At 37.7% G+C, this 16,629-nt stretch overlaps 1 protein-coding gene across 4 annotated transcripts in view; it reads left to right on the top strand.

Moving 5' to 3' along the window:
* The first annotated feature begins 67 nt into the window (after window positions 1-67).
* Window positions 68-16,629, top strand: part of BORA (BORA aurora kinase A activator) — a 24,411-nt gene continuing 7,849 nt past the window's right edge. For 2 of the 4 annotated variants that reach the window (XM_069802579.1, XM_069802581.1), the window contains exons 1-12: window positions 69-162; window positions 1,198-1,368; window positions 2,505-2,611; window positions 6,205-6,250; window positions 7,819-7,900; window positions 8,672-8,737; window positions 9,478-9,534; window positions 10,841-11,058; window positions 12,346-12,499; window positions 13,566-14,167; window positions 14,565-14,696; window positions 16,199-16,376. In XM_069802579.1, the coding sequence (XP_069658680.1) occupies window positions 1,213-1,368; window positions 2,505-2,611; window positions 6,205-6,250; window positions 7,819-7,900; window positions 8,672-8,737; window positions 9,478-9,534; window positions 10,841-11,058; window positions 12,346-12,499; window positions 13,566-14,167; window positions 14,565-14,696; window positions 16,199-16,376 (1,798 nt within the window). In that variant the 5' untranslated portion in view covers window positions 69-162; window positions 1,198-1,212. Of the gene's footprint in view, window positions 163-1,197; window positions 1,369-2,504; window positions 2,612-6,204; window positions 6,251-7,818; window positions 7,901-8,671; window positions 8,738-9,477; window positions 9,535-10,840; window positions 11,059-12,345; window positions 12,500-13,565; window positions 14,168-14,564; window positions 14,697-16,198; window positions 16,377-16,629 lie in introns of all 4 variants that reach the window. The other 2 variants (XM_069802580.1, XM_069802583.1) reach the window with 2 other exon arrangements.

Raw genomic sequence — 16,629 nt, 5'->3', positions numbered from 1 at the left:
GGAGCTCCGCCACTGGTCTAGCGGCGGAGACTGCGCGTCGCGATTGGGCAGAGCCCGCGAGGGGGCGGGGCCGGTTAAAGAGCCGCCCGGCGCGGCGGAGGCGGGAGCTGCGATCTGAGGCGAGCATGAGCGGGCGCGGCGGCGTCCCCGTAACGGCGGCAGGTAGCTGCTGCGCGGGCCCCGCGACGCCGCTGCTGGGGCTGAGGAGAGCGGCTCGGGGCGAGGCTCGGTGACGCCGTCCCCGCGGGAAGAGGGAGAAGGGGCCGCTCCTGGCGGGGGCATCTTCCCGGGGCTCCCGTCCGCTTTGCCGCCCTGAGGCGAGGGAGCTGGCGGGGCGGGGGGCGGCCGCAGACCCGCCGACCCTTCTCCCCCCGCCTGCCGTTGCGGGAGGGAGCGGTGGCGCCGGCCGGAGCCCCTCGGGGCCGGGGCTGGCCTCGGCCCGCCGGGGGCGGTTTTAGCGCCTGAGCGAAGCGGGCCCTCTCTGAAGGGGCCCTTATTGCCTCCCGGCCGTGCGGGCGGCGCCGGGCGTCTGCCCCGCGGCCGGCAGGGCTGCCTCCCGGGCTCTGGGAAGCTTCTGGGGCCGTCCGGTGCGGAGGAGGGCAGGGTCGCCGGCAGCCCCGGCTCGCCGCGGTGGCTGGGGCTCCGCGTCTCCTCCCGTGCTTGCCGCTTGGCTTGCGGGTGACGCGGGGCTGGCTGGCGCTGAGGGGCACCCGGGGAGACCGGCCCTGGGCTACCCCGCCTTCCAGTAATTCCTCTTTGTTTCTGAAGCCCTTGAGTGCCAGCGTTCGGGATGTGAGCTGTCCTCCAGGAATATATTTGGCTTCATCGCCGTTTTGTTTCTTCCGGTGGTTTTGGTGGTGGCGGCTGGTTTTTTGGGTTTTTTTGGTGTTTTGTTTTTTTTTAATCGCCTTTAATCGTCCTTTTAGTCGCCTTTAATTGTCCTTTCTTGTTTCGTTTTCGTAGGTTCTGTTTATTTTTAGTTGTTTATCATACCAGCCTTATTGATCAGCTTCACATGTCAGTAGGTCCAAGCCAAAGCGAACTGCGTTTTTGTTAGTCTTTTAATGTTTTTGGCTCCTTAAAAACGATTGATCATCTCTTCCCAAAACCTTCAGGATGGCCCTAAAAAGTCAAAATTACAATTTCCTTTTTTTAATCCCCCCCCCTTCATTTTTCCTCTCCCTCTCTCTTTTCCAGGTATAGCTTAGTGTTATGGGTGATACAAAAGAAGCTAAAATGCAGATAACACCAGAAACTCCAGGACGAGTCACAGTCCTGAATCCTTTTGAAAGTCCCAGTGATTATTATACTCTTCAGGAGCAGATTGTCTCCAGTCCTTCAGTCTTTAAATCAACAAAATCCTCATCTGTAAGATCTAGTCTTTACTTGTGTAACTATGCAGATGTAGTGCTAATATTTTGAAATGCATCTAAAAGTGTGTTTTATGTAGTGTGCTTTAATGTATATACTAAGCTAAAGAATTTTGGTGGCATTTGGTGTTTCTTCTGATTACAGGAGTATGTTGCTTTTAATACTACTCAGTCTTCGTACCTTCCTGATTTTTTTTTTTTTCCTCTTTAGATATTAGGTGTATCAGTAGATTAGCATATACCCGCTAAGTGCCAAAACCGGTTGAAAGTAGATAAAGGACTGTTGTTGGATGTGGTGCTCTTGTCCCGCTTAAAGTGGAAAAAAACCAGTTCCTACTTACACGCTAAGCAGGCTGGATGCAAGAAAAACTTAACTGCACTTCCATTATGAGCTGTTTGCATATTCACAGAATCAGGTTAATGACTGTGTATATGTAACATTTTTTAGTTGCAAATTACGTTCTGGTTTGCAGTTGGAATTGTTTTCTGATAAGCAGTAGAGATGATGCTGTGCTAATGAGACTAAAAAGACTTGCTTGGTAGATCATTTTTCAAACATATTTGAAGAGTATTTTGTAACAAAGTGTTAAATAAAGGGGTGAAGCTGCTTTATTTCTGAACTGGGTTTTGTTGTGCACTACACGTGGCATTATGTGGGAGACTTGGCAGGCTACATATGGGGTTGCAACTCCTAAGTCTTGGAAATGTGAGGTGAAAGGAAGGCTGCTCTATCATTTGGATAACTTGGGTTAGGTACGGACACTGGGTTTTCACGGAACTGCAGTTTTGATTCTGGCAATCTAGAAGCAACTAAATGTTATCCAAAGTTCTGTATCTTTAGTAGATCTGTCCTCAGAAATTGAGAAGAGATTGACACCTCAGTTTATAAATATTAGCTATAACCTTCCACTTTTTATTATCTTGTAAATCATTGTAATACCACTACCAGGATAAAGAAGCCTGATTGACTTACTCATTTTTTTAAGTAGATCATTTAAACAGAAACTCTTTTGATTGTCTTTGACAGAAACTATATGGAAGTTATGATTGCGTTGTTCCATTGAGATTTGTCCTGTGGTTTTATTTTTATCTTTTTAGACTAGCAAGCATTAAGATGTCCATTTCTTTTTTTAGACACCAGGAAAATTTAGATGGTCTATTGATCAGCTTGCTCTAATAAATCCTGTGGAAATTGACTCGGAAGATGTTCGACGCCAAGCAATGTATTTGAGTCATGCTAGGTAACTTACCATCTGTTTTTATGCAGTTAACTTGGCTTGAATACTGGAACACTGTTCTCTTGCTTTATTGACATTTCAACACAGCATTAAAGAATTTTTATTCAAATCTTCTACCATAGATTTTTATGTGTCCCTGATGTGGATGTAATATTTAGATGAGGCTGCCTCTGTGTCGCTCTTTTTTAATGTTAAGAACCACTGATCCACTCTGATTGCAGTTTGAAAGACAGCCAGATAAAAGCAATCAATGGAAGCAAGAAAATGTCTTGCCGATGATTGTTACCAAGCTACCTCTTCTGCTCCTTGTCGCAAAACAATTTATCTTCTCGGAGTGTTCCATACTGAGACCGATGAAGTGTAGGCTTCTTTGGTCTTTGGGACTCCTGCAGAAGGGTAGAGCTGGGAAAGCTAGTTAGGTAAGCCAGTACCCTTTTTGAAATGTATAGATTGGACTTAATGTGAAGGAGGGAAGACCAATAAGCTTGCTGTCATTGAGGAGAAGGAGATTGCTCGTTACTTGAAATAATTTGGGGATCTTGATCTCAACTTTTTCCTTTCTCTGAAAATAACTTCCATGGGGAAAACAAATGAGTAAGTAAAACAGGCTTGGTATTCACGGCTTATCTTGAGGGATAGTCTTACACACTGATAGTACAGAATAACATGCCAAGTGAAGGTAGTCAAGGGAAGGCCACAATTGTGAATCCTGTAGACACTGCCATACATTTCTCAGATACGAACTTGCACAAAGAATTGCACCTCACGGCATGAAGCACCACGGTAATAGAATAATAAAACAATCCTCCATCCTGTTTATGCCTATTGGACTTTCAAGTCCTGTTACTGCAATGAAACTCAGATAGAAGGCTGTTTAGGGCAAGAGGCCTCTGAATATTCATAGAATCATAGAATGGTTTGGGTTGCAAGGGACCTTTAAAGGCTGTCTAGTCCAGTCCCCCTGCAGTAAGCAGGGACATCTTCAACTGGATCAGGTTGCCCTGTCCAACCTGGCCTTGAATGTTTCCAGGGGTGGGGGGCATTTACCACCTCTCTGGCAACCTGTTCCAGTGGTTCATCACCCTCATCGTAAAAAATATTGTGAACTAGACCTAGTGTTCTTAGTGTCTGACTGAACCTACATCTCTTTTGAACAGAGAGAGGTATAAGAAGGAATATGAATCTTCTGCCACAGCAGAGATGTAGAAAGAGTGTTAACTCTCCTCAGCTGTATCTGTGAATCACCATGTCTTAATGTCGATATTATTTTTCTTAATGTCTGTTTGTTTCCTGGCCTTCCTCTAGCAGCCAGCAGGTTTCAGACTCTAATACTTTTTATGTGTTATAAAGCCTTAAGCCTTAGGTTTTAGGGAGTTGACTACATTGTTTCTGGAAGCCTATTAGGTTACACACAAACTAGTTTTAATTTAGATGGCTTGGGTGACAAAATAAACATGCATTGTCCTTTAAGTCTGTCCAACTGTTTCATACCCACTGTGATTATTTTTTTTTTAATCATCTGATATGACTAGAAAGGCTAGTTCGTGTATGTGTAGGTTTGCTGTGTCCATGCTTGCATGTTTCAGTGTACAGAGTGAGGTGGTTATTTCTGGTGGCTGCAAACTGTACATGGTTAAATGCATATATATATATACACGTGCGTGTAAGATTTTATATGGCAACTGATTTTAATTTACATTTCATAAATACTGCTTTATGGAAACTGAAGTGTCATATATACAGGTCTTGACATTAAAAGTTCCTGATAAAAGAATTTGAGTTTTTTAAGTCTGTGCATAATGTTACACAAACTATATACTTCATTTTAATAATGCTTGTTAACAAGCCATTTTCTCGATTAGTTGCAACAAACCACAAGCATAGGAAATATGGTGTATAAATATTTCAAACTGTTAATTATCCATTAGTGAAAACAGTTTGGTTAGCAGCACAGTGTAAAAGCTCATGACCACTTTGCGAAGTTTGAGCGTGTATCACATGTAGACTTGATTTTGTGCAGTATTACTGTTTCTATAAACTGGGCCTCATCTGTGTGCTGTGTGTTTATTGCACTGCTTATAAAACGATTAGGAGAACTTTCTTCTGGCAGACTGTGTTAGTGAAAAATAGTCTGTCAGTAATTGAGCAGACACAGTGACATAGTCTTGTCCACAGACTGTCCTCTTGCTTTTTTATTTCTACTGGTAGAAATTGAATGTTTTGTATGTTAAGTACTAAAAAAATCTGTACTGTGTCTTGTGTACTGTGTCACAGTTACAAGTGCTACGTTGCTTAAAGTTGCATACAAGACTGGCTTGTTTTTATTGTTGTTAAATACATATGACATTTTACTTTGTTATTTTCCTGGAGTTATGCACTAAAGAAAAAACTTCTGCACTAACCAGCACTTTTAGTGGGAGCTGTTTTCCCAGTTCCCCTGTTTCTCCTTTGGAATCTGGCTTGTGAAGATGCTTCATGATTCACTATGCATAAATACACAATGATTGTATGCTTTTTTTTTGTACAATAACTGAATTTTGTGCAAGTGTCTTCATAGAACTGTCACTTTAGCATCATCTAGGCAAACATAGTTGAAGATGGCATGTCCAACTGTTGCAGGTCTATTCAAAGTCTGATTAGCATCAAAGAAAGAGGGCTGTGAGGGAAAGTTCATGTATTAGGTACATCTACATGTGTTTGTGTAGCTAATAATGTCTGTTATCTGACTGATTTCTGAAATTATTCAAGGGTAATTCAGGTATACTAACTGTATGAAAGTATTATGTGATTCAGCTAAGACAATGATGAATATTCATTGTAAAATTTTTTGAAGCTTATGAATGACATGGTAGTAACTGAAAGCGAAACTTGAAGGTGACCGTTAAAGGAAGTAAAAATGTAGAATCTCACAAATCATTTGAAGATGGCTGAAGTAACTACAATTTTTTTTTTAAAAAAAGGAGGTTAAAAGCTGCATAAGGGAATGTGTTAATTGATCCAAACTGAAATACGATATTGTATCCTGAACTCAAGAAAATAAGGCAGACTAGCTATTTGAAAGGGGGAACTCTGCTGGGAAGGTGGACTGTGTCAGGAATTTGAGTATACAAACATTCCATAAGCATCTTCCGTTGCCCTTTTGTTCCTTGCAGCTCAGTTTTTTATTCTGCTTGATTTTGTAGTGAGATTTTTTTATAAGCATAATCTCATGGCAACTTTAATAGCAAAATCTATTCCTATGACAAGTTCAACATAACTAAATGGATTATTTTGGAAGATCAGTTATGATGGAGTCTTTGTCCAGATAAAAGTACTTGCTGATACAAGGGGTAAATAGATATTTGCAAATATGTACTTCTAAATGGTACAGATCTTTTTCAAATGAACTGAAGTAACTGAGAAGTGCATTTATATTTCTAAATTTATGGTATGAGATTATTGCACATAACAGTAAAAACTTCATAAGATTTAGGGTTTAGTGCAATTTCATTTATAATGTTTCTCTTAAGCATCTGTAAAAGATCACATGGTTGGCCTTTTTTTTTCCAGTTATGTGATGGTTTTGATAATTTAGTTGTTTTTCATTTGTTACTTAGAATTGATAAGGAGACAGAAGACAGAAGGCAAAAAGCCATTGAGGAGGTAATAAAATTTTCTGTGCTATCAAGTGTTGATTTGTTTTAGCTACATACCTACAAAAAAAAATCCATGTCTATTATAGGATTTTAAAACCCAGAAACCTATTATATTTTACTGGTCAGTAAGAAAGTAATTTTGTGTCCTCATCCCTTGTGGTTGTAGTTGGAATCCACATGGTCTTTTTCCTCCCATCTTTTTTCACACACCTGTAAGTCAAAACAGCAGATTTTGTTTCTTTCATGTGGGTTGGCTAGTGGGAATGTAGCTGTAAGATAACTCTTATAAATAGTTAATTTAAGGTTAAAAATGATTGAGCATTTTGGGTTTTACAGTAACTGTTAGTGTTAGGTAGCTTAGTTTCTTTTATTGCATTTTTTTAAATATAGTAGAACCTTGGTGATTTTCTGTTTCTTCCACAGTCTGCTTAGTTGGAGGCAAGACCTTCTTCTGGTAGCTTGTAATACTTTCTATCTATTTTTCATTTTATTTTTTACTATCCATTTGTCTAGCAGAGAAGGAAAAGTACAGTGTTTCAAATCTTCACTATAGAAATCTTCATTGTTATTTCAAAAAATAAGGCTCTGACAGGCAAGTCTTCCTTAGTGTTATTGACCTTTTTATATTGTATCATGCTGTTATCAGTTTCTGTCTCTATAAACAAAAAATGTTTTATGATTCCATAAAAGTGCTATGTAGTTGACCTGCAGCAAAGATACTTTGTTGTTCTAAATCCGCATTAAAAAGCGTATTTCTTCTTTGTGAGGCATAAACTAATGGATTATGCAGCTGAACAGCTTGAAACCAGGTCTCTGATAAAAATTATGCCTTTAATAGTGGGGTGTTTCAAGCTGAGTTTTTTCATTTGCTTTCAGTCTTGCATTTATTGTGAGAACATGATTTGCCCTGTATTTCTTGAAGCTATGTAATAGTGTTCATCTCAGCATCAGGGTGTTCTAGAGTGCACCTGTGACAGCAGATACAGTTTCTGATTCAAAGAAAAAGAGTGAAGTGCCAGTACTCATAAATGTTTCACTGCTAACCAGTTTAGCCAAATACACCAACAATATTGCCAAAAAGCCTTGGTTTTACTGGTGTTACTGTTACTGCAGTGTCTCTTTGGTACTTCTGCAAAGTAGCTCAGTTGTCAAAATATAACAATTTAACAAACTGAAAAGTTTAAAAGAATTATGTTAAACTACTGTGCAGTAAGTATGATAGAGACAATTCAAATTTTTTAATGAATAATTAGTGTTAAATGAAACTTGTAAAATTTTCACTCTGCAGACTTGAAAGATCTGAGGTGGTATGTGTCATACAGAACATGGGGGTCTTCAAATCAAATTGTTTTTTCTTTAACTTCTCTGGGCCTGAAATAATGAAATGTATTTTGGGTATAAGGGATAATCTCTACAGGTTTTGGGGAAGGAAGAGTTAAAATTCTTAAAATATAGATCTGTGAGTAGCAAAAGGTATGACTTAATTTTTTCTTGTTCAGGGTGCTAATCTAAATTTAAGTTGAAAGTCTTCAATTTTTAAAAATGCTAAGATGGTTTATTTCTATTTGACTCTAGTTTTTCACAAAAAGACTCATAGTTCCTTCTCCTTGGACTGAACATGAAGGCAAGCAAGTTTCTCAGTTTAATTCAACTAAATGTAAGTTGCTTTTGTGTGTCCACCCAAAATTATCTAGCTTTTGGAGAAATTATCAAGCATAATTTTTTTCAACCTCAATTTAAATTTTAAGAACCAGTGATAAAAGATGGCACAACTGATAGATTTTTTAGCTGTTCTCTCCAAGTGCTTTCTTTGTTTAAAAATCATTAATTAATCCAGAATCTTACATAATTTTTCCTTTTTGTTATTTTTGGTTCCTGCCCTTAAATCTTTTTCCTTTCATAACCTGTCTTTAACCAGTTTAATTTTCACGCACAACTTTGCTGCATCAATACTAGTAATAGACAAGTCTTTGCTCTCTTCTTTTGATATCTGCATGTCTGACTTATTCTGACTGCTTCCCTGCCAATATAAGTATATGGGAAACTGAGTTCCATATTTTTCTATCCTTACTTGCTATGTAAATTCCTGTTGTCCTCTGAATGTCTTGCTAGCTCACTGTCACTGTACATAGGGTTGTGGGGTTTCTAAGTTTATTTCATTTATGCTGTTATTAGATTTTATTTTGTTATTAAAGTTTATATATAACCAACAGAATGCATAGTAAATGGATTACCAGCTGGAGAAGGTGCTGAAATTCTCTTAATCAGCTATAATGGTAACCTTTTTTCAGTGCTCCTTTCTAATCTTTTCCAAACTTTGATGCAAAAATTTTGTTTAGTTGTATTAAATATTCTAACTTACTGCTGCTAGGTTTCAAAACTCTATATGCAATGCATGCTTAAATTTAAGTTCTTATCTGTTTTACAGCCATAGATCTAAATTACATTTCTCCAATTAGAAGACAGCTAACTTTGCATCCTGGGAAGAGCAATGGTGGGTAAAAGGAAATGTCTGAAATTACAGGCTTTCTCTAAAGCAAAATTTTTTTTTTAATGGCTATTTAATTTCAAAAGGGAATGATTTTTTTTGTTAATATACCTCTAGAAATAATTTTTCTTGAACTGTATGGTACTATTGATTTTAATATCAATTTCTCAGTAATTTCATTCTATTATATTTTTTCCAAAGTAAAAACTGAAGTCCTCTGTAGACTGTAGAGTGCATTTTTTCCAACCCAATGTATGCACTTTTTCTGAATTAAGAAGTGAATATAAGCCTCAGGTTTATGGGTAAATTACAATTTCAAGAAACCTTTAATGTGTTGGGTTAGAGAATCTTGATTATTTTCTCTGACAAATAAATAGCAGAAATCTTAAGAGATCTTTTAAACTATTTTATTTTAGATAAATAGGTAGTGTTTTTTCCCAGGGTATTTTGATGATCTTTCTCCCATTTCCTTTTGAATCCTTCCTTTCTTCAGAGACCTCTCTCTTCAGTTAAGAATGCCTTTCTACAGGCTTTTATGTTACAACCCTTGATTTTTTTATGTCTAGGCCTAAGTGTGCTGCATATAGCGTTGTCAAAACAGAATCCTAGCTTTAATTAATGCTTTCCCTTATTGCAACTGTAACTTAAATAGCTCAATTGCAGTGTGATTTGAAAGTGAATTTTTGTTTCTACAGTTTTAGTAAAAGGTCACTGCAAGCTAATTTTATTGGTTTTATTCATTGCAGCTGCTTGTCAGACAGTACTGTCTTTGCCAGTGGATTTTAATTTAGAGAAAATACTAGGTATGTCATGTAATATCTACATTTAATTATGAATGTCTAAATAAAAAATGTGGGTTTGTATTGTTTGCTGTTTTGGTGTCTTATGAAATAGTGAAAACCTAATGTGGATGAAAGTTCTAAGTATGTGTTCTAAATAGTTACTGTGTGTTGCATGGGTCATCTGACTTTAAATGATATGATGTGAGTGTAAGAGATAAAAGAGGAGGGATATGGAGGACAATTGGAAAGTGATTAAAAATTCTGAATGCATAAAAGGTAGTAAGAAGATGCCCCCGCCTCCCCCAAATAGAGCAGTTATTTAACTTGGCAGAGCTGTTTGACTTGCAAATTGCTGGCCACGAGGCTCATAGCCCAACCTTGCCTTGAGCAAAGCTATGCTGTAATTCTGTGCCCTTAATTTAACTGAAGCCGTGGTGGTGACTGGAAGTTGTGTGGTGGCAAAAAAGCCATGACCGCCAAGTGGGGAGATGAGTCCAAATTAACTGTCTAACTGCTATATTGAGCAGTTGCTGCCAGCTTCTCAGGCAAAGGGATTGGAAAGGCCTGTTCTTATAGCTCATATGTGGGAATAGTGGGTATAGCCAGCTCAGAGGTTTTTGGCTGCATGCTCCTATACCAGTATTGAAGTTCACAACCCTGATTGTGGGCCATCAAAATTAAAACAGAAAAACAGAACTATATCAGTTGCTTTTATGTTTCATCTTAACAAGTGCTTCCATCAATGCATAGTTTGTGAATTAATGAAAAATTTCTACAAGGAATATCCAATTAGAATAGAGCAAAAAACTGAAATAACCTGGTGAGTCTCAGCATATTTGAATGGGTCTTTGTTAACATCTGTATGCTTTTCTACTGTAAACTGCTAACTGCTTTGACTGTCTTTGAGTTGAATCTGGTTTGCCTTCGCATGTATCGTGATGACCATCAAAGTGTATGGGAGACCTGAAAAAGGGTGTAGTTTTGCTTGGGTAATTAACGACTCCTTTTTCATAACTTGGATGTGAAGAATAATACAGTTTTGGGAAGAGGCCAGTAAGTAGATGCTAGCCAATATTTACATTTTTTAAAAATGCAGACTTCAGTATTAAAGGATGATAGGCAGAAGTGGAACCTTAGTAGACAGAGTAGACTTTTTGTAATGATAACAAGTGATCCTTTGGGATAGGTGCCTAAACTAGATTAATTTCTTGCTGTATTGGTAAATTGGATTAAATGTTTTAATTTAGTTATATATGTCTCTGTAGTCAAGATATCTTTTTTTTTTCTTGCATTCTTACTGGAAACGACTTCTCCCGCACATTTCTAGGTGAATATTTTAGAACTGATGAATTTGCAGATCAGTCTCAGGAAAATCTGAGCTCTTCATCACTCAGAAGAAAGCTGTTTTTAGAAGAAAATGGAAGTGTATCTGAGTGTTTGTCCCCTTCTCTGCATAGTCCACGCAGTAGTCAGCCACTTGAAGTGCTTTGTTCAATAGACATATCTCCAGTACGGTGCAGAAGCCCTCTGGAAACATCTAGTTCAGTAAGTAGCCTGTTTTGTGGGCTGGATGGGATGTGACTTACCTAGCACAGGGTAGTTCTCAGAGCAGGCCGTACCAATTCTGTCTTCTGACAGACTTCACAAGATGAACAACCATGTTTTTAATAAGCTATAACTGCTTTATGAGAGAGTAGGTGTTAGACCAAAGGGTGGTAGGGTGGGGTTTTTTCCAATTCCAAATTCAGAAAAAAATATGTGAACAAAAAAAGTCTTGAAAGAATATATTACTTTTATTATATCAAATTATTATGTTGGGCTGCTGTTCTTCTGTATAGAAGGAATTATGCTTTATGTTATGAAAAGGAAGTAGGAATTGATACATATACAAGACTTGCTGAAAGCATGTTGAAACTTTTTTTTTTCCCATAAAATGCGTGTATAAAAAAAGGCCTGTTTAAATCCATGAACTGCTGTCTAAAATACTAATTGATATGAACAGGTGATATAATTATTTCCCTTATGGCTCATAAACTCGTTCACGGTGGAAGAAAGGACTTGTGGATCTTTGAATGCAGTCCTAAATATGCTTTTTTCTTTTCCATTGACCAGAGATTTCAGATGAGTAGACGTTTATTAGAACAGAGAACATGTCTGTTTTTCAAATTAAGCAAGATGAGTCTTATTCCCAGGTGGACATAGCACAGATAAACTGATTTAGGGGGTATGGTTTTGTCCGTCTGGCGACTGAAGTGCATGTTAAAAAAACTACCCCAGCAAGAGTGTGGCTTAAGAAAAAATTCTTCACTATGGTAACCTAGTAAAGAATTCCTACAACATAATTATACTGCTAGAAGTTACTTTTCTTTTTGCACCTTACTCTTAAGCAAGATCACTTAAGGAAAAGTATTTTGTTTGCTGCTGAGTTAATTCAGGTAATATGGATTCCAATAAAATATAAATAGTGTCTGGCTTTCATCTGCATTGGTATGAATAAGAAATTGAGATTAAATACTTGACTATATACACAGATAGCATTAATTCTCAGTTTAGGCTTCTCATAGATCTTAAATATAATGGCTATAGTCTTAGTTGGTATTATGTGACAGTTTGAGTCCATTGCTCTTTTTCTATGTAGAGGCATAAAGTCCAAGTGAAGAGCTGCAACTGGAATATTTAAGCGGAACTAATGATAGAGAATGTCGTTGTACAGGATTAGTTTTCCTCAGTGCTGCCATATTAAGGTTTTTAGTTAGAACACTTTATATATATACATATTAGTCAAAGTTTTATGCTGCTTTTTTTTTTCTTTTTTTTTTCCTTTAACTGAAGGGTCAGTTTTCGTCAAGTCCTATTCAGGGAGGAACGAGGGCTTATAGTCTGGGAAGTATAACCAGTCCTACGTTTCCAGAGGGGTCTCCTGCACATAATGGTTCTCCTACTTTTTCACCAATTGCTTTTCACATCAGAAAGACACCACTGTCAGGTATGGTTTAATTGTATATCTGTTATTCTTTCTTGATTTATATATTTTTGTTATAAAACCTGCTGCATTCTTACTGGAACTTTTTCTCTTCAGAGACAAGTTACTGTGCTTGGCAGATGAGCAGTCCCCTCCTATATGACACATATACTGTTTAGCAGTGAAATATCTTAATGATGTGAAACTGTGAAGTGTATCTGCTTGCAAAAAATCAACTCAGGAAAATATTTTAGAAGAAGGAATTGTGACCTAATTAGAATGAAAAAAAAATAAAATTAAAGGATTAATCTAGTGTGAGGAGGGGTTTTAAAGCCATATGCCTGAACTAAGTCAGATCACAATTCTGATTTGGCCCAACTTGAAGCATTTTAATTGGACAAAGAATGTTAAACTGAGTTTTCAAATCATGTGATCATGAAGATTATTTGAAATTAAACTGGCTAGTGAAGAAATCATGAACATTTTGTGTCCTTATTGCTCTAGGAAATGTATTTCCTGTTTTGTCCATTACCTGCTAAGACATGTTGTCATGTTTATACATGATTTTGCTCTGATGAGCCTTGTGGTATTTCAACACCATTATATGTGGAGATTGCATAGGTGTTATCTCACTTATTTGATTTTCTTGAAAACTACTGCTGCCTGAAATTTTTTAAATGCCTATAGAATATGTGTATTGGTATTTGTTTGGAAAAAAGCCACAGAACCAGCCTTCACACATTTTCCTTTGAACACTATCTAGTGTTGACATTTGAAAATGCAAGGCCTCTAATAGAGCAAACCATGTCATAGGAAACAAATTTGGTGGTAAAAATGGGATGAAAACTTGCCTTTACCATGATAGTTTAAATGTGCTGGTGGTTTGTTTTTTGGGTTTTTGGTTTTGGGTTTTTTTTTGTTGTTGTTGTTTTGGTTTTGGTTTTTTTTAAGAAGGCCTTGGAGCTGAGAGACAGAGGTCAGTGAAACACTATGTAGTTGGCTATAATTATTCAAAAGACTCTAAAGCTTTGAGGATGATGACTTTAATTCCGTCTGATATCTGATAGAATAACTTTGTTGTTTTTTACAGACCAAAGAAAATTTACATTTCGTTCTCCAGATATTCCTTCTTCCTCAAGTAGAATGACACCCCCAAGTACAAGAAGTCCTTATATAGATGGTTGTTCTCCAATTAAAAATTGTTCTCCTATGAGGCTTGGAGCTTGTAGAGGAACTGCCCAGTATCAGACTTCTGTCATTAGAATACCAATTGCAGTTGAGAACCACAGTGTGAATGAGGAAGACAAGGAAAATGCTTCTCCAGCAGAAGCTCGGTTCCCAGAAATGGATAATGGAATAAACTTAGGTCAGCAAGACAGTGATACTTTTGCACATGGTACACATCTCGTGGTAGCAACTGTGTCTATTGCACCAGATCACTCAGAAGCTTGTCGTCAAAGGTTGTCATCATTTCAGGATATAGAAGGCTCGAAGGAAAATAATACCGTAGATATGGCTGATGCAGCTGAAGTGTCAGAGGAAAACACTTGGATAAAAGAAACAATTGGCAATAGCAATGCACCAATGACCAGCTTTATGACGGGGATTACTTTCAGTATTGAAAACTCTCGCATGTGCATGTCACCTCTTGCAGAAAGCAGTGCAATTCCTTGTGACAACAGTAGTATTCAGGTAAAAATAAAAATCTTTTTTTGCTTCTCTGTAAAACTGAGCTTGACATGGTAACTTTCAGTATGTATACCATTCTGGAAGTAATTGTCTATTTTCTCTTATTGGATGTGGCATGCAGGTGGTATTGTTACTTTTATTCTTTCCCCCCCATCTCCTTTTTCCTCTCAGTGGAGTTAGTGTAGCAATTATGAATTTTTTTGTGTTACTATGCATAGTAATATACTTAATCCAAAATTAATTCTGACAGACCCGTTTACAATTTGCTTTTGTTATTAACTGAAAATTTGTTGGATTACGTTCTGTTAATCAAATGCAAGTCGTATCAGGTATGAGAATCTGAGGGGTTTATTGGTGTTAAATTGTAGTAAATTTTTAAAGCCCTGTTTCTTGATTTCAGGTGGACAGTGGTTATAATACACAGACTTGTGGAAGCAGCATTATGGATACTGCGGGGGCTGAAAACAGTTGCAGAGAAAATGATGTGAATACTAACGTGTTTCAGAATAAATCTCATCTCCTTAGAACAAAGGTAGGAGTTAAATTGTGATGCAGAAGTGATAGGTTTCCCATCTAAAGCATCTGTTCCCTGTTTTATTCAGTTTCAGGGAGCCTGAGGGGGAGAGACTGTCAGGTGATAATAGAGAGTATGTTAATGTAGCATCATTTCAAGTATTATGTTGAACACAAGGAATAAATGCAGGACAAATATTATAAGCTGGCAATAAAATTAATGTGTTCTATGACAAAGGCAGAGGTAGTTTCAGGGGAAACTGAGGTATATGCGTGAAGGGTAGTTGTGAGGCTTCTCATGGCTTCTGATGCATTGCAGTCTGTCTCTTATTTTTGTTTCTGTTGTTCTTGCTGCTCTTTTTATTGCTAAGTTTTTAAATACGTGCCTGTGGACAAGCACATCTTTGGGGAAAAATTGCTACTTCTTTTCATCATCTGGCCTCGAGTTTCCTAGACCATAGCTGGCATGCTGACTTGGTGGGGAACTTTCTGCTTGGGTACAGTCTCTTGATTACAAGCCCTTTGATGACCTATCTTAAGAACAAAACAAATTACAAAAGACAATACATATCTAGCAAGACTCCCAAGCTCTTAATCTTGTCACTGATGGGAAGGAGTTCTACTTCTTCCACAGAATGGGACGCAAAGCTAGTTTCTTTGGAGGAGAGAGCAAAGATCATCTCCTCTCACTTAGTAATTATGGTCTTATAAACTTAGTAGCTTATGGTCTACTACTTAGTGTTGTTTACAGTCCTTGAAGGAGAGACAGTACTGACCAGTAGTACCAGATTATAAAAAACCTCAAGTAAGCCCATTCAGCCCTGACTTCACTTCTGTATCTGACATGCTAATAGCCACTTCTCTGCCAAGGTAAAGAGCAGATTGATGGTGTTTTATAGACCATTGACATCAAATTTTGAACTGCTCATTTAAGATTAGGATAACTGTGCCCTTACAGGAAGAATAGATGGATATTTTATCTTTTAAAAAAAATAGCCATCTACTCTGAGGTCTTGCCCCACTCACCCTGCTGGACATGGATTATACATGTGAACGTACTCATTGGAATAAATGGTCTAACACCAAACCTGTCCTAGAGACTCACCAATGTCATGCAGCTGCCTTCTCCCACTGCTAGTCTTTCAACTGCTAGATCCTGACTAAGCCCAACTTTGCATTTTGGATTAGGACTAAGTGTGGAGGCATCAAGTACTTCATTCAACTCTCACAACAGAGAGCCCACAAAGAATGAAAAGAAAAAAACATGCACGTTGCTGGCTAAAAGAATCCAGTCTGGGTCATTCAGAGTATGTGTGCTCTGAAAGGAGGTTCTGGCTGACAGCACAAATCTCAAAGATTTGTGCAGAGAAGACATTACCTTTCATTTGAGAAGGGGAGAGGTGGGAGGCTATAAGGTACTAATAGTAACTTGAAATTTTTAGGTAGTAAGTTTGGATCTTGTTTCTTTGGGGTAATTTTTGTGAAAAAGGTTTTAAAATTAACTTTTCCTTATTAACCTAGGAGTGTACTGTTTTAAACCATAAGGACAATCAGTTGCTGAGAGCAAAATCTCCAGAGAAGCAATCCTGTTTCCAAAAAACAAAGCCACACAGTACAGTATTTGGTCAAAATACAACTTGTAACATTTCTGCCTGGAAACATAAAAATGAAAATCAAGTTCAGGTTTTTCACAAAAATGGTATGTAGTTTTCTGACAGAGAACTTAAATTGTGTTGTCTAATAAATTTTTATATATATATGACCTCAATTACCTGGAATTATACATACTATTTTGCTTTTTTAATGCAAATGTAATAAGTTGTCTGGTATATATTAAGGGAGTTTTTAAATAATGTGGGGTTTTTCAGGTCTTACTAACAAATTTATTGGTATCATTAAGCGATCCTTTTGAAAATTAAGGTGGCTAAACTTGGTACAAAGAAACCATAGTG

This window comes from Haliaeetus albicilla, chromosome 15 (assembly GCF_947461875.1).
Source record: "Haliaeetus albicilla chromosome 15, bHalAlb1.1, whole genome shotgun sequence".
In the NCBI taxonomy this organism is placed as follows: domain Eukaryota; kingdom Metazoa; phylum Chordata; class Aves; order Accipitriformes; family Accipitridae; genus Haliaeetus; species Haliaeetus albicilla.
This window is presented reverse-complemented; position numbering and strand designations above follow the sequence as displayed.